Source organism: Trachypithecus francoisi, unplaced genomic scaffold (genome assembly GCF_009764315.1).
Source record: "Trachypithecus francoisi isolate TF-2019V2 unplaced genomic scaffold, Tfra_2.0 Lachesis_group5, whole genome shotgun sequence".
Classification (NCBI taxonomy): domain Eukaryota; kingdom Metazoa; phylum Chordata; class Mammalia; order Primates; family Cercopithecidae; genus Trachypithecus; species Trachypithecus francoisi.
Genome location: NW_022681470.1, coordinates 26,131,701 through 26,154,012, shown reverse-complemented (window position 1 = coordinate 26,154,012; position 22,312 = coordinate 26,131,701). Strand labels below are relative to the sequence as shown.

At 35.3% G+C, this 22,312-nt stretch overlaps 1 protein-coding gene across 3 annotated transcripts; it reads right to left on the bottom strand.

Moving 5' to 3' along the window:
- Positions 1-1,420: 1,420 nt before the first annotated feature.
- BLZF1 (basic leucine zipper nuclear factor 1) lies at positions 1,421-22,276 on the bottom strand. Of its 3 annotated transcripts, none has more exons than XM_033198956.1 (7): positions 21,927-22,276; positions 20,697-20,774; positions 12,768-13,207; positions 11,177-11,376; positions 9,092-9,220; positions 7,419-7,638; positions 1,421-2,714 (listed from the first exon to the last, which is right to left on the bottom strand). In XM_033198956.1, exons 2-7 carry the CDS (start codon positions 20,722-20,724, stop codon positions 2,529-2,531), a joined length of 1,203 nt encoding a protein of 400 aa, XP_033054847.1. In that variant the 5' UTR covers positions 20,725-20,774; positions 21,927-22,276; the 3' UTR covers positions 1,421-2,528. The 3 variants fall into 3 exon arrangements, with proteins under 3 accessions (XP_033054847.1, XP_033054848.1, XP_033054849.1); XM_033198957.1 differs by having other exon boundaries at positions 21,907-22,042; XM_033198958.1 differs by lacking the exons at positions 20,697-20,774; positions 21,927-22,276 and adding an exon at positions 16,344-16,437.
- Positions 22,277-22,312: the final 36 nt, after the last annotated feature.

Genomic DNA, 22,312 nt, shown 5'->3' with positions numbered 1-22,312 from the left:
TGACTTTTTGTGTCTGACTTATTTCACTTAGTGTAATATTATAAAGGTTCATCTACATTGTAGCATCAAATTTCATTCCTTTTTAAGGCTGAATAGTATTTCTTCACATGTATATACCAGATTTTGTTAATCTATTCATCCATTAATGGACACTGGGTTATATCCACCTTTTGGCTATTTTGAATAATGCAGCTGTGAACACTGTTGTACAAATATCTATCCCAGTTTCTGCTTTCTTTTGGGAATCTACCTAGAAGCAGAATTGCTAGGCCATATGGCAACTGTATGTTTAATATTTTGAGGACCTGTCACACTGTTTTCAACATTTTACATTCCCAAACACAATGCATAAGGGTTCCAATTTCTCCACATCTTTGACAACATTTATAATTTGCTCTTTTGATAATTGCCATCCTAATGGATGTGAAGGGATATTAATTTGCATTTCCTTAATGAGTAGTTATGTTGAGCATCTTCCGATGTGCTTATTGGCCATCTGTATGTCCTCTTTGGAGAAATGTCTATTCAGGTCCTTTGCTAATTTTTTTTTTTTGTTTTTTTTTTTGAGATGAAGTTTCTCTTGTTGCCCAGGCTGGAGAGCAATGCGCGATCTCGGCTCACTGCAGCCTCCACCTCCCGGGTTCAAGCAATTTGCCTGCCTCACCCTCTCAAGTAGCTGGGAATACAGGCATCCACTACCATGCATGGCTACTTTTTTGTATTTTTTTTTTTTTTTTTTGAGACAGAGTTTCACTCTGTCGCCCAGGCTGAAGTGCAGTGGTGGCATGATCTCGGCTCACCGCAACCTCTGCCTCCCAGGTTCAAACAATTCTCTGCCTCAGCTTCCCAAGTAGCTGGGATTGCAGGTGCCCACCACCATGCCAACTAATTTTTTCTATTTTTAGTAGAGATGAGGTTTCACCATGTTGGCTAGGCTTGTCTTGAACTCCTGGCCTCAGGTGATCCATCCACCTCAGCCTCCCAAAGTGCTGGGATTACAGGCATGAGCCGCCATGCCCAGCCCCTTTGCTAATTTTTATTGGGTTGTTTTTTGGTGGTTGAGTTGTAGGAGTGCTTTATATATTCTGGACACTAGACAGTTATCAGATATATGATTTGCAAATATTTTTTCCCATTCTCTGTGTTGCCTTTTCACTGCATCTTTTGATGCACAAAAATTGGAAATTTTGATGAAATTCAATTTATCTATTTTTTCTCTTGTTGCCTGTGCTTCTGTTGTCATATTCAAAAAATCACTGCCAAATACAATGTCGTGAAGCTTTCCCCTTATGTTTTCTTCTGACACTTTTATAGTAAGTAAACCTAAAAGAAAAGGCTGAAGAATCAATTGGAAGTAGTTAAGCTAGACAGAGACCTAAACCAAAGCACTAATTCTGGGGGAAAAAAGGAATAGTCACAGTAAAGAAGGTAGATCAATTTATTGCCACTTGAAAACTAAATATAACTCAGATGAGTCAGACAAAAAAAAAATCATAGACATTACAATTATTATTATTTGACCAGGTTTGTCTTTTGATGATTTCTCTGACAGGCACTTCTGCAACAAATTTGTATAATTTGATATAAATATTATGTGATTATTCTTAAAGGCCAAGCAATGGGCATTTATGATGGCTAATCATAAATATACAATAATATATATTACATAATATATAGATAGATTGTATTTTTTTCTTTGAGCTTATACACTGTTTTAGAAAAAGTCTACCTTTTATAAATATCAAGTTGGATATTCTTGTCTGTTGCATTTTCTAAATAAGTCAATAGTTAAGAATCTGTTTCTTTTATATATGTCAGATTGTGTCCATTCCGAATACAGAATCCCCTGCATAAAATGAGCATGTTTTGCTGAAGTACCTGTTAATTTGGCTCTAAAATATTTTTTTATTATATAGCATTTATTTTTAAAAGATTAATCCCTTCATCCATTTCTGCAAGGCTCTTTTGTAGCTCAAAAAATTACCATAAAGGGAAAGAAAGTTCTCCAGCTTCCTACTACAATTACTTTAGAGTTGGGGTCAGAAAACTTTTTCTGTAAAGGATCTGCTGCATCTATTCAACTCTGCAGTTGTAATGCAAAAGCAACTTAGACAATAGCAAATGAATGGGTGTGGCCATATTTGACCCATGGTTGTAGTTTGCCTACCTTTGCTTTAGTGCATCTAAATAAACACTGTTCATATAAAATATCCAGCAAGATAAACAATAATTTAGTGCTTAAAAGAGAGTTGCAGAATCTTTTAGAGTCTTTTAGGAAAAGTATCATGTATTGCTTGGAAAGTATTCTCTATTTTAAATATATCTATACAGTTTCTTTCTTTACTTACCCTGAGATATTTATTAAGAAAGGGTAATCTGGAGTCTAGTACATAAAACATCTTTGGGTGTATACAGTTTGTAAATAGGAAGTGATATTACTTCTAGCATCGTAAGAACCCCAGTTCCCAAATAATAATGACTCTTGGGTAATAAGCAAGTACCTTAGCATGCCTCCAACATATTGACTGTTAAAGGGCAATCAGTTCTCCCTGGCAGTGATTGCAGCAATTGAAAGTTATGTTTTCGTATCTAGTATAGGGATGAAATCGTCCAATATTTTTCTTTGTAGCAAGTAAGGTGGTTGGTGAAGACTCAAAAAATGGATTATCTGGTGAACTCTCTGTACAGGTAACTGGATCTAAAATTCTTAGAACCTAAGGAAAATAAGATATAATGTCAGAAGTATGCAATATAGATAGTAAAAGCCTATGATTTCATTGATGTATACCTACCTATAAAGTTACGCTTCATTAATATGTAACTTATAAAAACTGAATGACGAATCTGATTGAAAAGACAACTTCCTTTCTTAAGCTGTAAATTTAACATTGATGTCTAATTACTAGATTATCTAGGTTACATATATTTTTAAATGATGACATTAATGTTTCACAGATATTGGTAGGAAAGCAGGAAAACATAGAAGAAAATGAGGTTATATCATTAAGTGATGTCAGTTTTTTTATAAGTCAAGTATATCATTAAGTGATGTCAATTTTTTTTCCTTAACCAAAATGGACTTACTACTTCCCCTCTTCAATCTTTCATTCAACTGCTCAGAATCAAGATTTCTATATTTTTCAGGCTAAAATACAGAAACCTTTCTGTTCATATTAGTGTGTCAGTCTCCTGCTCCTGAATTCCCTTAGCATTTTGTTTCTCTCTCTCTCTCTAAAGACCTGTAATGTAATAACATCTTTATAGTATTTGAGAACTTATTTTCTCTTCTAAATTTGTAAACAATGTTAAGGCAAGCCCTTCATCTTTGCTTATCCTCTAGCACCAAACCAAATTCCATAAAAATAGAAGGATCCATTCTTCTATGGAAATGATATTTCAGAATCCTTGATAACTTTTCATTTATAGTATCAATGGCTTTTCATTTCTCTTTTTCTAATTTATATGCAGTATTTTATGATTACAGCCATGTTTTTGTTTCCTGGATTACACAACACAATGCTCTCCTAATTCTTCTTCTCCTCTGATTTTTCCTAATCTGTCTCCTTTACTGAGACCCAAAACAGGAACTCTTGAGCTGAAAAAAGTTCTCCAGTTAAGGGCAGGGATAACGTGCCTGGCTCACAGCTCTCGATTCTCGTGTTCATATTTTCTTAATCATCACCACATGATGTGTTTGGGTTATGGTACAAAGGTAGCAAGCACTGCAATTGGAAAGAATTGTGAAATGAATCGGGAAAAGTGCTTTCTCTCTTTCTTATATAAGGCTTGTTCAAAGCAGCTTTCTGGAATGGCTGGTGATGCCTGTTTCCCTAGCAGTCATGTGGTCCTGCAGATTTTTTTTTTCCCTTCTAAGTTACCACCAAACCCAAAGAGCCATCACTACTCTAAGAATGTCCTGGCATTATTTAAGAGCCATCAACTTACTTTAGCACCTCTATTTTTCAACTAGACTGCTTTTTCAATTTAGTTTTTGAGATCCTTCTATTTTTATGGAATTTGGTTTGGTGCTAGAGGATAAGCAAAGATGAAGGGCTTGCCTTAACGTTGTTTATAAATTTAGAAGAGAAAATAAGTTCTCAAATACTATAAAGATGTTATTACATTACAAGTCTTTAGAGAGAGAGAGAGAAACAAAATGCTAAGGGAATTCAGGAGCAGGAGACTGACATACTAATATGAACAGAAAGGTTTCTGTATTTTAGCCTGAAAGTGATGGGGAAGGATTTTATGCAGGGTGCCTTTCAGAGAGATCATTCTATACACAGTATGGGGGATGGAGGAAGCAGTATGCATAAGTAGACATAAGAAGAACAGAAAAAGGAAGGTTATTGTAATAATCTAGCTAAGAAATGACAGCACCTTGAAGCAATGGAACTGAAAAGTTTAAGAGACACTAAGGAAGAAGGGCTGTCAGTTTTGTTAAATAGGAGAATGTGGTGGATAAAAGACTGGGAGAAGAAGGGGATCTAAATCAAGCCCTGAGGATACCTAACATGGTATAGTGAAATAAAATGGATGGATAAAAGAGAAAAGCCTGTACGGTATTAGGTTCTATAAACCTAGGAAAGAGTATTTCAAGAAAGAGGGAGCAGTCAACTATACCAAATGCTACTGGCAGCAACTAAGTAGGCAGTGACACAATTTCCCAACAAAGAGAACAGAAAAGAAGAAACAAAGTTTTGGATAAAAATGATTAATTTTAGGTACTGACTCATTCAGTAAGTAGCTGAGCACTTACTATGTGCAAAGGATTATGCTAGACCTTGAGGAAACATAAAAACACAAAGTCCCCAGCCCTTTAGGAGTTTACAGTTTGGGAGAGGGATGGAAAATCAAACTATTATAATTTAATACGGTAAAGGGCAATTATAGATATAAGTGCAAAGTACAACGGAAGGCTGGAGAAGGAACACTTCAGATTGCCAGCAAGATTCAGAGAAGGCAGGTTCTTAAAGGTAGTATAGAGGTTGGGCAACAAAAGAGGTGCAGAGAAGGCAGTCTAGACAAGAAAAAGTATGTACAGAGGCATGAGATACAATGGCCTATGTGCATCATGAAAAGTGGTTAAACCCTGCTGGAATGTGAAGTGTAGTGGGTAGTGACACTTGGGAAATGGTTCTTGAGAAGGGGAGATGGAAAAAAGATTATAAAAAGCCTTCTATACAGTATGAATGAATTCTGATTCAATAATGAGGGAGACTGGGAGCTGTTTGATGACTGAACTGGCCTTCTGAAATACTCTCTGGCAGTAGTGGGTGGGCAGGAGCAGCTAAGAAGCAGGGCAGGGTATCAGTGAGGGGGCAACTGCAGTGGGCTAGGCTGGAAGTCAGGTGTTTGAACTTGAGAGGGGATAAATTAGAAAAAAACTGGTAACATCTGTAAAATCAACAGGACTAGGGGAATGAAGGAAAGAGTAAAAATGATAGCTACCATTTATTGAGAAATTACAGTATGTTGGAAACTGCTACAGGCTTTATATGTGTTTTTTATGGAAATCTGAAAACAGCACTATAGAGTAGGTATAATTCATCAAGACAGGGAGTACAGGAAGAGGAGGAGATTTTTAGGGGAGGGGGGCTGTACAAATGCAAAAGCAAGGAGAAAAGAGGTTCTATTTTTAGTCATCTGTGGAACAAGTAGATGGAAATGCCTGGCTGGATATAAATCTCTCAGACTCAGAAAAAAGTCTGAGACGGAAGAGTCACAAGCATAAAGCTATGGTAACAGAATAACACCAAGAGAATACAGAAAGTATGTTATGTTAAGAAAGCTCAAGAGGGGTCACAGGAAGAGGATGCCCCTCCCCCTCAAAAACTTAGAAACAATGGTCACAAAAGTAGTGAATCATTGCAAGAGTATGGTGTTTAGGAAATGAAGGGATTTTTGAAAAGGGGAAAACAGATTCCTATGAAACATCAACATCTAAAGGAGGAAAAATGTCTATGAAGAAGAGTTCAGAGAGGGCCAAGAAAAAGTGATGTTACAAAGGTCAAGGGAGTTTCAAGGAAGGAATGCTCCATACAGTATAATATGATAGTAAATGTTCATGACCTTTTTAAGAGTACTTACTGAGAATAGTGGGGCAGGAAGTCTACAGATTTAAGTGATGGTAGTAATTGAGGAATGGATGGTGTGTAAGTACAAACATGTATGGACAACTTGTCCAAGATTCTTGGATGTGAAGGGAAGATGATAAAGCCATATCCAGAGATCTTACAATAGAGGGAAGATTTTTCTTTTTTAGATGAATGATGCTTAGACATGTTTGTAAGCCAAAAGGAAAGAGCCAACACAGAGAAAGAATAACTGTTGAGGGTGAAGCCAGAGCCTAGAGGGGAAGTATGCTTAGGAGAAGAGGAAGGACACCTTTTCCTCTCAGAGAAATGTATGCTGCCATACAGATAGGCTTCTAGATATCAAATGAGACCTTCAGGCAGTTTTCTGCCTCTGTGCCCTTTTTCTTCTGTGGATTAGGAAGGAAAGTCATCTGCTGAATGTGAGGTAGTATTTGACGGGTACTGAAACAAAAAGGTAAACAGCTGAACTGACACAGGACTGGGGTTTTCAGCGTACTCGGAGAGGAAGATAAGGCAGTAAGGCACTTATGAATGGAGTCTAGGCAAGCTAGAGCCGGACGAGAAACTAGAAGAGTGAGCTGATGAGATACAGAAAAAAATACAGGGAGCGAGGGAATAAAAACAATTATGTGATCAAAGATGTGTTCACATCCAGAGAGTCAGAATGAAGAATCAGAGTTGGGAAGAAAAAAAGTTGAGATCACAGATCACAGAGAGAGAGAGAGAGAGATGTTGAGTTGAAGATTTTAATAGTGCAAAAGTTACGGCGACTGGCAGTGACCCAGGATGGGGACATGGGAGCTGTAATGAAGGTGAACTTGGTTGTTGTCACAGAAATGTGAGATGAGTATTTGACAAGCCAGCTGCATGGACCTTGAATTCATCCACGACTATACTATCCGTTCTGTAGTACTTGATACATTTCCATCTATATGTGGGCATTAAATAATTTCTTAGATCAGAAGTAATCTAATCTATTAATATACTGATTTAATCTACTACATTAAAAATTCTACGCAGTGGTTTTTATATCAAAATGAACTCAAGAAAAGGATTATCAGTGACTCAATAAATAGCTAAAACATAGGACCTCTTTCAAAACAATTACTTTTTTTGTCCTTAAAAATAGTAGTGTTAGAAAATATTAAAGTTCAGAAGAGGAAATAATTTCCTCCAAGATAACACACTCAATAGCATGAGTGGTTTAGATCCCACATTTCCTAATTCCTAATGCCAAACACTTTCCATGATAATATGTCACCTTTCAGTAAGAGGACAGTCTTAGAACTTCCACAGATCACAAAAGAGAAAATATTTTACCGTTTCAGCCATTTTCTCAGCTGGAGTGCTGTAGAATTCAACTGTTGATGGAATCTTTTTTTGATTGTTAATGCCAACATTTCCCAGAAGATGAGAATTTACTGCTTTTGCCAACTTGTGATTTGTTAATGCTAGCTCTGCTGTGCTGTGGGGTTGTACACTAGGGGAGTAAGTTTGCTCTCTTCCCCATTGCAAAGAGACTAAGAGCTCCTCCAATAATCTGCATAGAACACACATGAACACTGGACATTAGTAAGAGAGCAAAATGTAAAAACTAATAATAGTAAATAAGTAATAAAAATATTTCTGAAATTATATAACATCTTTCTCTGATCCCTTTCTCTCTCAGAGTTCCATAAATTTGGATGTCTTAGTTGAGTAAGTTAGACTACAGAAAGCATATGTTAATCTACTAGGTTGTTGCCTGAAAAGCATTTAACAAATAGTACTTTTTTTCGTTCTCACCTTTTAGTATAGGAACTACTTACATAATTTGTGAAACTATGGAGATATTCATACAGTTTTTCTTTTTTGGTGAGTTACATTAATTGATTCTTGAATGCTAAATCAATCTACAATTTCTGGGATTCACTTTACTTGGTCATAATGTATAAAACTTTTTATGTATTATTGGATTTGACTCACTAAAATTCTGTTAAGGATTTTTGCATTTATGTCAATTAGAGATATTAGTTGGTGGTTTTTGGCTAATGGTTCTGGTATCAAGATAATGCTGGCCTCATGAAATGAGTTGGAAATTGTTTCCTTCTCTTCCATTTTGTAGAATAATTTTTGTAAATTTGGTTTTATGTCTTCCTTAGATGTTTACTAGCATTCATCAGTGAATCCATCTAGACCTGGAATTTCCTTTACTGGAAAATATTTAGTTTTTAACTATAAATTATTATATTTGCTTTAATAGGTTAGGGCTATTCAGGTTATCTATTTGTTCTTGAGTAACCTTTGGTAGTTTGTTTTTTATGGAGTTTGTCCATTTCATCTAAATTACTGAATTTATTGACATGGATTTGTTCATAACATTTCTGTATTATCTTTTTTATGTGTATAGTGTCTATATTGTACCCCCCCCTTCATTCCTGATACTGGTAATGTATATCTTCTCTTTTTTTCCTGATTAAACTGGCTAGAGGTTTCTTGTGTTTTCTTTCTTCTAGTGTCCCCTATAATTTGCTCTTTGACACTTACTGATTCTATCTGTAATAAATCAACTACATAAAAATGCAAAAGGCTTTTAAGGAAGACCATCAATTTTGATAGTTCTGGAGTATATGGACATGAAAACAAGCTCTAACACTGCAGAAAGTCTTCAAAAAGATCTCCTTCCACAGGAGAGACAGGTACACTCCTTGGCTTCTACCAAAAACTGTACGACTACAACTATAACCAGCAATTGCTTTTAAATCCAGAGAATCCTTCTAATACAGGCATAACTAATTATTTCCCCAATTAAGAATGTGAAAAGCATGCCTTCTATTTTTTTAGTCCTCCTCCCTCCCAGAGCATCTATTTTAAAATGCTACTAAAAGTATATGCTCAGTAAGTTATCAAATGTAGACACACCAAAAACAAAAACAAACAAACAAACACAAAAGTACAATAACGTAATTTGCAGGAGAAAGCAGAAGAGTTCAGAATGTAAACAAGTGCCATACTTCTGGGTAGCTATCATTTCTTGACGAAACTGTTCCCGTTCACTTAGGAGATCTTGTATAGCCCCATGTGCATCACGGTTTTGACGCTGTAAAACTGCTCTTGAGTTGGTTAACTCATCTGCCATTACCCTGAAAAAGATTAAAATCTTACATATAAATTTGCTGACAATAATACAGTGTAAAAAATTGAATATACTACTTTGTGACTGTCATTTTCAGAAGCTAACAAAGATTTAACATAGTGTAGTTACTTCACAGTTTTTAAATTTTGACTAAAGAACACTAAAAATGTTTATGAGCTTAGAGTTCATTAAAGGGATTCAGTTAAAATATTCGTTGAGACAATGACAAAGGCAAAAGTTATTCAACTTTCCTATATAATGACTTTTGGAATACATCTCAATCTTACTCTAGATTGACAAAAATTTGAAAGAAAAAATTATTAAATGTTTTTAAACACAGAAAAACTTAAAGAGGCAAACAAAACTAAATTATCTTCTTACACTCAACCACCTCTTTGCCCTCAGAAAAATATTGATATAAAAAGACTTATATAAAGTCTTTCCTCATGCCCAGCATCCCTATCCTTCTTTTATATGCAGCCAACAAGGTTTCTTTACACTTCTCAAAAAAAATAATTTATGTATGTTTCAACATATACATATGTGTTAAAAATAAATTTATCCATTTTATTTACAAAAAGAGATACTGAATACACACTTTTCTAAATCTTAGTTTTTCATTTAATAATTCATCTTAGAGACTTTTCCATATTAGCACATATAGAGCTATCTCATTCCCTTTTTTCAAAAATTAGCTTCATGTTTTCTACTGATTGGATACACAAAATTTTATTTAACCAATTTTCTATTGATGCAATTGAAGCAAAATGTTTGAGTATGGTTAATCAGCTGAAAAATTTAAAATTAAAATTTAAGTCTGAGACTGCAGTTACTACCAAATTCCTCAAAATGAAAATAATTTTGACAATAGAAGATTACATCAATTAAAATACCAATAAAATTGTATTTAATTTTTATTTAAAAATTTAATGAAACGTTACTATTGGTGTTGATCAGGATGTTAAAATGTTGCATATTGCAGTAATTTGTATACTAGATGCATGATTTGCTTCTTAAAAAAAAGTTCAATAAGAATCAATTAACTTTCATTCTAAGTGAATAAATAGTTCATTTTTCCAAATAGCATAATGAACTAGCACAATTAGGAGATAAATGAAAGACTGTTATGAGAGTGAACAACTGCTAGAAAGTGTCAGAGATATTAAGACATGAAAAAAACATTTTCCTAAAAATGTATTCATCACAATCAATGGTTCTTCAAATACACCCTGTAAACCTATGGTTGTTTTGTGAGAAATCTCCAGATGATTCAATTTAAATCAACAGTTATTAAACATACTCTGTAAAGTATTTTGCTAAGTACCAGAAATACACAGATGGATAACATCCAGATCTTGTTAGCCGGTAACTGTAAATTGAGGCAGGGAGGGGATAAACAGACAAAGAATCATTCTATATAGTAGAGTTTCCCAACCACCAGTGTGTCGAGAGGCCTGGATGAGGACCCCGGCGTTTTCCCCGCCATAGGAGAGTAGCCTCATCCAGTATGTCACAAAAATGTTATAATTTTCCATTTGTGCATGGAGAGAAAAAGGTCGGGAAGCTTTATTGTATAGTTAAAAGAACTATGAGAAGAGAGCATTTAGAATGAATAATATTATCTTAGGGAGTTCAAATATTTGAATGGGGAAAAATAGTTTGGCTTTTTGTGATTTTAATGTTTACTAGACGTCTGAATTTACAGTTTTGTTTCAGTCTTAAACATTGTATTTTTACTATACAGTAAACTAGAACTTGGGAATAAGGGATGATCCCTATATCACTTCTCCATTTAGGAAGACTGTGTGACTATCCAGAGGAGAGAGAGTCCACATCTTAAATGAAGTACTTTGATGACCTTAGTCGGAAATTTTCACACTGCAATCTACTTTCTTGTGTTATAGATCAAAGACCTGATGGAGCAAAACCTAGGAAATGAAATACTATTTGCTGTAGAAAATACCTGCTTGCAAGGAATTTACTTCGCCATACATCACACTGTATTGACATACGTTCTAACTGTTCAGAAAGCTGAGCTGTATTTCGACCTAGGGCTTCATTTTCTAAAATAAGCTGATTTTTCTCACGGGCTAGACGTTCAAAGTGATACTGAAGATCATCCCCAACAGAAGCCACCAGTAACTTTTTTAACTCACGATTTACCTAGAAGAGAACATGATCAATACAACAAGCTCAAAGTAATATCACTAACTTTAATGTAACAAAATTAACAAAAAGAGACTGTATTTCTGTGTAATTTTGGACCTCCGTGACTTAAAGCCTCTATCAAAAAGTAAAATTAAATATTTAAGTTCTATACGATATACAAAGCATTTCTCTCTACTACTCTCTATACATCTATATCCACAGTCCATGTGGTAATAAACTGAGCTTCTTGTAATAAGAGTAAAAGTCATTATGAAAATAACAAATAGTTCCAGTCAACACTTAAAGGAAAAAAAATTAAAACAAAACCAATACATTTTGATAAAAAATATGACTTAGAATGTCTTATGTTTTTTATTCAACATGTATAAGTTAGTCTATTGCATCCTAAGAAATTACTTTTAAAAGATAAAGCTAAGGAAGTAATCCGGTATGTTTCTAAGTATGTTCTTTATATCTTTATTGAAAACAGCAAAAAATTAAAACAGATATCCAGTAATGGGTATTGGTATATGGTATAGCTATTGAAGAAGTAATGGGTATTGGTATATGGTATAGCTATTGAAGCTGTTGTTATTAATAATGACATTGTAATAGAATATTCTGTGACATGGCAGAACATTAATAACTGAAAAAAGTGGGTTATAACACTAAGCGAACTCAATGTCTATGGTTATGCAGGTATAGCTGGATGAAATGATTCAGGCGGCACTATTTTCATTGTGTTTTTCTGTATTTTCTGAAATTTTTACAACATAAATTTGTACTACATTTTGTAATGAGAAACTAGTTATTTAAAAATTATTTGGATAAAAACCACTAACCATGGTCTCACTTATGAAGAAGACTTGTATCTAGCCAAAAGATGTATGGTCTAATAGAGAAACAAGGGAAGGGGCAAGGCAATTTTTACTAAGATGCAAAGATTAAAGCAACACACTTAAGCAGTACAGATTTTTTTCATTTACAATGAAGACACAGTAAGTTATACCACCATTCTCTTTATTCCAAGTATCCTGTATACACAGGCAAAAATACTTGAAATTTATGGATCCTTAAAACAAGGACTGCTGGTCAATTACTACGCCTGACTTGGTCAATTTTTGGTCTGGCAGTTTATAATTGTAACCTACTTTTATAACTTATTGGTGGTCTTGTCCAAAGCACCTCATACCTCCATCTTCCATGAGGTTTAGAGTATAAGTTCCCAATATAAAGTATCTCTAGAGAACTGAGAGAGAATGAGAAATTTAAGAGGAAGCGTTTTAGAGACATGACAAGCTAGGATAAATGGCATTCCCATAAAGAAATGTAGTTTTCTAACATGCAGATTTAAAAGGTCCAGATGTAAAGAGTAGTACTCATTTATCAATTAAGGCTGTTCTTACCTCTGTCTGTACACGGAGCTGGTTTGAAAGACCTTCTTTGTCCTGTAGTAACCTTCTTTCAGAATTCTTGAGCTTTTCTAATACATTCTTTACTTCTGAGAGTTCCTTATTAGGTTCTATAACTCCCTCTGACTGACCAAGGAATTCTCCTTTATGATGTCCCAGAGACTTAACCTTTGTGTTTTTGTTGGGGATATCATGAGTTATAGCAGCTTTGGGAACTAATATTCTTACAGCTTCAACTTCCATTGCTTTTTCAGTGAGCATTTTCCCTAGCTGAAGAACTCCTGGGCTCTCTGATGGAACTGCTTTCTTCCATGGACTCTGAAGACTATGATGCTTTCTAGATTGGACTCCAGAGGTAACTTCAACAGATTTAGGTGGCTCCTCAGTTTCCATTCCATCTCCTGCTCCTCGGATTGGGGATGAAGTAAGGGTGACTAACAAAAAGGAAACAAAACAGAAACTTACCAAGAAGAAATGCCAAGAAAATGCTAAGAAATTTTCTAAGCAAGAAATTGCTAAGAAAATGCTAAACCCTATATTCAAAATTACTCGCACTAAAAAGAATGCAAAAAAAAAAAAAAAATCAGAGAAAAAGTAATTTTCAAAACAATCATGTATCAACAAAAGGTACATGTTTAAACTTTCCTTCAGTAGACCAGAGATTTGGAATCAGAGTATTTGGTTCTGACTTTTACTTCCTAGTATAACCCCAGGTAAATAATTTAATCTTCCATGAATCTCTATTTCCTAATTTGCAAACTGGAGATGATAACAACTTTGCTATAGAATTTTGGTAAGAAAAATGTAATAAGATCAAATGCTTGGCATACTGTAGACACTCAATAATGTTAGTTAAAAATAAATGTTAGCTATATATATGCACATTTGAAACCATCTACATCATAAGAGATTCACCTGTTTTTGTGAACTCTTGGAGTAAGAGGAAGCAACATATACGTTACACTGAAAAATGTATGAAGATTCAATCCTATTCTTAGGCCTAACAGTTTATGCCCTGCTCACAGAAGTGAAACTATACTGAATTGTCAGATTAAACATCCTTATACCTCACTTTCACCGCATCATACCCAAATTATTTTATTGTTCTCTCATTCCATCCAGTGGCTTTCAATTTGAGTGCACTGTATTCCCAATAAAGTGCCTTGCATGTAGTATTCATATATATATGTTTTATACATATATATGTTATAAACAAATGAATGATAACAAGGAGAAGGACAAAAGAGGAGCACACAGATCAGTGACAATGATTAGAATGATGAACTTGGCCGGGCACGGTGGCTCAAGCCTGTAATCCCAGCACTTTGGGAGGCCGAGACGGGCGGATCACAAGGTCAGGAGATCGAGACCATCCTGGCTAACATGGTGAAACCCCGTCTCTACTAAAAAAAAAAAATACAAAAAACCTAGCTGGGTGTGGTGGCGGGCGCCTGTAGTCCCAGCTACTCGGGAGGCTGAGGCAGGAGAATGGCGTAAACCCAGGAGGCGGAGCTCACTCTGTCTCAAAAAAAAAAAAAAAAAAGAATGATGAACTTTGACTGGTCACGGGCAGCAAACATGGTGCTGGGTACCTAATGTAGGGTAGACATTCTATCAAGACCACTATGCTTAAGAAATTTACTACCTAATTTAGGGGACAGGACATACATATAAAAAGATAAAATGTATTACAGGATAATATATAATAAGTGTGCAATAAGTGGTATAACAATATTTCAATAGAAATTTTATGTCTATAGAAACATTAAGGACAATCATGAACTACTGATTGGTCTTCAGTGAATTCATCACTGTCCAACCAAACCATATATATATATGTAATAAGATCAAATGCGTGGCATACTGTAGACACTCTCTTTCTCTATATATGTGTGTGCGTGTATATATGTGTGTGTGTGTGTAGTACAATCTCCTAAAACAAAGACTTAAAACAGAATTCCTTTTACACTTGTAATAAATTTTGTAAGCTTAACATATTTTTTATTTTATGGCTAGAATATAAGTTAATACAGCATTTACTTTCTTATTATTCTACTGTTGAATATTTAGACTCTTTCAAATTTTTCACTATAATAAATAAGACTTTATTGAACACTTTTATACCTACATATTTTTCTTAACTTCTGAATTATTTTTTCAAATAAATTCCCAAGCATAAAATCAATGGGTTTGTTGAAGATCTGTATGGCCGAAATGCCTTCCAAAATCACTCTACCAGTGTAATCTGTGGATCTATGCCTAATGTCCTTACTATTTATTTATTTGCATGTTCAATGCCTATGATTTGTATAGTACTTAAAAATAAATAAGAATACATGTAAACTGTTTAGAATGGTATTTGACACAGTAAGCACTCATTAAATGTTAGGTCCTATTGCTTTTATTATTATTTATATAAATTCCTAATAAACTTTGGATGTTGATATGGAAATTTAATTTATTTAATGCCATAAAATATAATTCTGACTTTCATTCTGTTATGTGAATCCTAAAGTTATATTGCTAGACTATAGGACTATTTATTCAATTAACAGATTTACTTTTTTCAAATTTTTCCCGTGTAGAAATGTTCTGGGAATCTTGAGTTATGTTAATTAGACAGGAGGTGGAACCATATCTGAGGTATAGTTAATATGTTCTATTTTGCAAAACATTTTACATTAGAATAAAATAGTTTCATTTCTATATGAAATGTAAGTGAAGTTTAAACACCCCTTGGGCCTTGGGACTGACTCTACTTTTAAAAAGGTAAACAAAGGGGTACTTCAGAAAGTGAAATAAACGCCTAACATGGTGGGTTTGGTAAATTAGTTAATACAAAGCATGGTAGCACTCACAAAGAGAATTTCAACTGAATCATTTAAAAACAGCTCACTGCAGCCTTGACCTCCTGGGCTCAGGTGATCCTCCCACCTCAGCCTCCCAAGTAGCTGGGACTACAGGCATGTGCCACCATGACCAAGTAATTTTTTTTTTTTTTGTAGGGACGGGGTTTTATCATGTTGTCCAGAATGGTCTTGAACTCCTAGGTTCAAGCAATTCTCTGGCCTCAGCCTCCTAAAGTGCTTGGATTACAGGTGTGAGCCATCACACCTAGCCACCTGTATTCTTAAAATCTGATTTTAAGTTTGTCTAAACTTAACTAACTTGTCTAATTTTGTCAACAAGACATTCTGGCATTTAAGAAGTAATGTAGAATCATGTATTAACTATAAATTAATAAAAGCCATCAACAATAAAAATACACACTAGAGCCATTGTTCAGGCCCACTGAGGCTGAGGAAATAAAAAACAAGTGTGATATTTCCATTATGGTCAAATAAGATTTCTAGGCAAGCTGTAACATTTTTGAGCTGGAATTTTAAGTAACAGAGATTCAAGAACAAATTACAAAATGATTAATGTTAAATTTAAAAGGCAAAGAATCATTAATACGTATTTAACAGAAATCTCTTTTTGAACAAAATACCTTGTTGGGAAATCAAGAAGTTCAATCAACTTGTTTCTATTCCAATTTACTCTTAACTTTATTTAAACTGTTCTACTTACTCAAGCATTTATGAATATCAAAGTTGTATTATATATTACATGATAGTTCCCTCTCAGTAATAACTATGATTCTAGCTAATGTGCATAGGTAAGCAGGGAGAGGAGCCAAGGCTTTACATTTTCTCACCTGGTAACTTTCATAATTCTATTTTTCCTTGTGACATATGTAGAAACCTTTATTACATATGCAGTAGGCACAATCCAGGACACATTTATGAATAATTACCTTATCTCAAGTGGGAAGACAAGGACCTATGGTAACAGCTCCATAGTTATGAGTAATGCTTAAGTCAAGAAAAACATCAATCCTTATTCTTCCCCACTATTCCAAGGGAACCAACGAAACAATCCTTAAATTATTCATCATCATCACTTCCACCTGTGATCAATTATCAATGAACTAAAACATATCTAAGGTTTGCTCATTCGTATTGCCTACCAGGATTGGTGAAATGTACGGAAAGAACAAAGAAGGTCACTACACTAGTCTAACATTCTGGAATGGGAGCTGGCAAACCTTTTCTGTAAAGGACCAGAGAGTAAATATTTTAGGCTTTGTGAACCAAAAGGTAAAACTGAGGATACCATGTAAGTATTTAATAAGAGAAAAAAAATTTATTGATGAAATTCAAACTATAACAACAATAATTGAATATAGTTTTTTGATAACATAGGTCTAATAATGGGAAGAACAGAATTTTTAAAATTCAGGATACTGTTTGGCTTAAATAGTGTTAATGTCCACTATTATCAAACTGATTGCAAATATTCTCAGGAGGCTGAGGGCCACAATTTGCCAACCCTTGCTCTAGAATATTGAGGCAAAAAAAATTTCATAGTCTGTCATTGAACAAATATTTCTCTTTTATTCATAAAACTTCAATCTATGATGAGAGGTACCTAAGTCAGCAGAATGGGGTAGTGAAAAGAACTCTAACTCACTAGAGTCTGAGTTAAAATAACTTAAGTCCCTACTGCCAGGTATTGTGTGACCTTGGACAAAGCACTTAACCTCATCCTTCTCCCGTCCCTTGGTGCTTTCAGAGTAATGCAAACATGGTAGTATATATTTCAAAAATAATTTGTTTCTCTTGTAGAATAGACTGTTGGGTGCTCTTCAGGGTATGGACTGCCTCCTAATCTTTGTATCATGAACTAATAAAATGGTCCTTGTCACAGAGAAAATGAATAAATGCTTACTGAAGTTTATTAATCTGTTAATAGACTACCTAGAGTGTTTCATTTTTAACATCCAAAAACTAACCCATTTAAAAACTGCTTTATTTTTTTTCCTCTACCCTAAATCATTAATTCCTAACTTGGTTATAGTCTGAAAGACTTTCCAGAACATATACAAATTCAGTTATAAAACAGTTAAAACAAATTAGGGATTCTCATGTGGTAATTTTAAAACAAGAGTCTTTTTAAATGTCACCCATATCACCCAATAAAGTTTAGTTAGCTATTATTAAATTAGTAAAATAAGTTACATACAATGGACTTAAGAGTTACATCAAGATTTACTGAACTGGAATCTAAGCATTCTTCTTACCAAAGGCTCTATGGATAGAGTTCCCTGGACAAATAAGTGTGGGCAATGTTGCATACTGCATCTCTACGGAGTTTCAGTGTACATTAGTATTAAAGTTATACTATAGACTCTTTTTTTTTTTGAGGCGGAGTCTCGCTCTGTCGCCTGGACTGGAGTGCAGTGGCGGGATCTCAGCTCACTGCAAGCTCCGCCTCCCGGGTTTATGCCATTCTCCTGCCTCAGCCTCCCGAGTAGCTGGGACTACAGGCGCCCGCCACCTCGCCCGGCTAGTTTTTGTATTTTTAGTAGAGACGGGGTTTCACCGTGTTAGCCAGGATGGTCTCGATCTCCTGACCTCGTGATCCGCCCGTCTCGGCCTCCCAAAGTGCTGGGATTACAGGCTTGAGCCACCGCGCCCGGCCACTATAGACTCTTAAGAGGTCCTATAGCCTCTCTTTTAATACAGCATTTCTCGAATTTATCTGCTCATGGAATATCTTTTTTACCTATTATTCTACAGAACTAGTGTTAGACTATTTTATGGAATCAAAAATATTTAAATATCTCAGACCTTCCTATTTGGTCTACTATTACTAAACTATTTGACTTCAATAGCTTTATTTGTAATTTTAATCCCACATCCAAGAAAAGCTTTGGATTTTAAGTTTCTAGTTATTACTATTTACTGTATGTTTCCTTTTCAGAAACAGCCCTAGCAGCCATGATACATCCCTCTTATGATGACAGTACTGCTCAAATGTCTTCTGAGAGGAAGTTCTGTTGCTATTACCAAACCAACTGTACTTATCTCCTGAGGCAGTTACAGGAAGTACAGACAACTGACAAATGTCAACCAAGTACACCTTTTCACAGGCCATGCAATACGAGTAACTTTTGTTCACTAACATCAGATGAAAGATTAAACAGAAATATGGCTAATAGAATTATTTTCCTTACTGGATAATTAAGATCACATAAAATCATGTTTGTTAAAGTACCTTATAACTCTAATCCTCATTAAAAACAAGTAATAATAAATATTAAAAAGTAATTTAATTTCACTGAGGACTTGCCAGTACTTTTAATGACTAATCATAATATTGTATTTAGTTTTTGCTTTTTGACAAGCACCATGTTGGTTGCTTTCACATTAATTATGTAACTGCTCTTATTTTCCATTCATCTACCGTTTATTACTTTCATTACAGTCTCTGACTTGCTTATTTAATGGTATAAAAGCCTTCTGGTGACTTATGAAATGCTGTTGCACAGCTGAATTAAATTCAATTACGTATTTAGGGGCATGATCTTTCTTCCTTGTTTCCTAATCTTGTTTCAACCTGCTTTTAGAGAGGGTGTGCTGCTGTAGGTCAGCTTGCTGAAAAACTGGCATCTAGAAAACAGTTTTCCATCTTTCACTGATGGTTCTAGCATGTAGAATTCACCCTATCCAAAAAAATAAGCTGGGTCAGGAGAAGTTCACTATGGGACATGTTAAAATTGTTGCCTATAGCTATGTGAGGATGGCCAGTAAGCAGTAGTCTATAAGGGTATCAATCATAAGGAAAGAGATCAGGGATATAGATAATTACTGAAGTCATGACAGTAGAAAAGAAACAGTGGTCAAAAGCACTGATACTTAAAAGACAAATAAGAAGGAGAGGAGGCTGAAAAAGAAACAGAGGAGATACAGCTTCAGCAGTGCTGTCCAACAGAATTTTATTCAGTGATTGAAATAGCCACTAGCCATATTTGCCTATTGACCACTTGAAGTTTGGCAAGTGTCATTGAGAAACTGAATTTTTTTTAGAAAATATTAATTTAAAATCAAATAGCCACATATAATTACTGCATTGGACAGTGAAAGGCTACAGAGTAGGCTGAAAATAAAAGTGATATCACTGAAGTCATCAAAAGAAAGTATCTCAAAAGGCAGGGAATGGTCAACAGTATTAAATATTAGAGAGGACAAACTAGCTAGGACTAAAAAGTGACTACTGTATTTAGCAATTTAGGGGTTGAATTGTGTCCCCCAAATCTTTACATGTTGAAGTACTAACCCCCACTACCTCAGAATGAGACTTCATTTGGAAACAGGATCACTGCAGATGTAATTAGTTAAGATGAAATCATACAGGAGTAGGCTGGGTTCCTTTTCCAATATGACTGCTGTCTTTATAAAAAGGGTAAATTTAGACACAGAAACATGCACACAGGGAGAACGCCATGTGAATATGAAGGCAGAGATAAGGTTGGTACGTCTACAAGACAAGGAGCACCAAAGACTGCCAGCAAGCCACTGGAAGCTAGGAGAGTGTCTCTAATGCCTTCTGAAGGAGCACAGCCTTGTTGACATTTTCATCTTGGACTTCTAGCCTCCAGAACTGAGACAATATATTTTGTTGTTCAAGCCACACAGTTTATGGTACTTTGTTACAGCAACCCCAGCAAACTAATACAACATGAAACAGATCTTTGATACATCCTAGTTGCTTTGTCTATCTGGTTAAATCTTTAAAAATGTATATTCTTATTTAAATCTTAATCTTCTAGCATATAGGGAATATAGCTGTTAAAAACTTTGTATTAACATTAAATGTTTAAGAGCAGCCACCTAATAAATTCTAATTAATGATGTTAAATTTCACTTGTACATCTAAAGTACTGAAACATGAACACTGCACTACAGAATAAACACAAAGGGATCTGAAATAACAAATGATTCCCAAGGGGGTCCATGAGATCTAGTTATCTGGCTCAAACGTTCCTTCACATCATCATAAATGTCATGTTTTAAAAACAATTATAAAAAAGCCACTTACCTCTGGTTTCTATATTTTTAGTAGTCATTTTTTCCCCTTAACCACTGAAAATGCACTCCAAGACGTCTACTGAACAACCTAGAAATGTATGCATATGAAATAATTTAAACAATGTCATATAAACACATTCATTGAGTACCTCTAATTTAAAAGTTATGATATTTTAATTGCTTCTGTATTTAGTACACATGCATTTAGAAAGGGAAATGTCTCTTATATCCCATTCTCCCAGAAGGCATTGTTACGTCTACTAAAAGTCTCAAAAAAAAAAAAAAATTGGGGTGGTTTACTTCTAAATACTCCGTTTCACCATCCTCACCAATACACTCTAAATTGTCAGAAGTGTGTCCTGAATTTTAGCCAAGCAATGGCAATGAAGTTACTGTGGTGGTTTTGTGTCATCCGTATGACAAGAGGAATTTTAAAGTAATTACTTTCTTAGGAGACATACTGACACAATTCGTATGCACACACAGACACACACACACATATCAAAAAGGAGCTTCTGTTTAGAAGTGTACCAGACGACAAAAAATATTACTCAAGATAACATAATTCATACTTTTTTGGTAATAAAAAGTTAAAATAGTATAGCTCCAAAAGTAAAAAGAGAAACATATATTGAGCACATGCTTTCAGAAATGTACACACTGCCTACAGTACAGACTCAGATTTACTAGAGAACATATAAAAAGGTGATGCTACTGTAATGATATAAATATGACAAACTGTACACTAGATGACAACTGGTTTCACTACAAAAAAAGATCGCTCTCAGTACTAGATACAACTCAGTTCAATTAGTGAACCCGACGACTTTCTTAACAGTCACAAACTTTTCTACACTACAGTCTATTGCTCCAAATAGACTTACGAAGGGTATCCAAAAAACCCTTCGTAAGAGTAACGATCCCCGAAACTGCCCTTGATAGTTGCTCTGCGAAACGTACAGGCACAGCGAGTGCCTGCTGGCAAATGCCAAATGAAGGTGAGGGGGTGAAGAGGTAAGCAGGGGGAGTGAGCAGGTATGAGAGCGATAGGCCGGGAAGCGACAAGTCTGTCAACCTTTGCTGTCCCGGGAAGTCGAAACCAAAGTTCCATCCCTGTCTTAAAAAGCCTTCCGGGAACAACAATCGTTCCCTAAATCCAAAGCTACTGGCCACCAAGCTCCAGCCAGACCTCCGTCCCTTTCCAGCATCCTTAGTTATACCTGCTTGTCGTCGGATTTACCTGTAATATTCTTATTCTCCGTATTTCAGGGGGCTCCACTTCATAGGCTCTTCGGATCGGTATCACCAGGTTAACTTCTCACAGACCTCTTCCATTCAGAAACCGACCCGCCCAGGCCCTCCACATATCCAGCTCTCTCACTCCTAACCACTTCCGATTACTCAGGGTTTCGCTTCCGGAATACGTTTCCAAAAGAGAAGGGTAAATACATTCTGCAGTGCGTTTAAATTCAAGTAACACAGAACACACACTGTAAGGCCTCCGTAAGTGGAAAGCGGACAGATGTCTACTTTAAAATAAAATACCGTACGGCAACTTTTGGAGCCCAAGCCTCAGATTCACTTAAACTTCCGGGCCAGCTGTTAAACAAACGGAAGTAAAACTGC

What these genes read in the sequence shown, in the direction of transcription:
- BLZF1 (XM_033198956.1), bottom strand. Translation starts at nt 20,724, where the DNA reads ATGACTACTAAAAATATAGAAACCAGAG. An exon ending in GAAATGATAGCTACCCAGAA is followed by an intron (nt 7,639 to 9,091) that starts GTATGGCACTTG and finishes TGTTCTATGCAG; the next exon opens with ATTATTGGAGGAGCTCTTAG. An exon ending in CTGAGAAAATGGCTGAAACG is followed by an intron (nt 2,715 to 7,418) that starts GTAAAATATTTT and finishes TATTTTCCTTAG; the next exon opens with GTTCTAAGAATTTTAGATCC.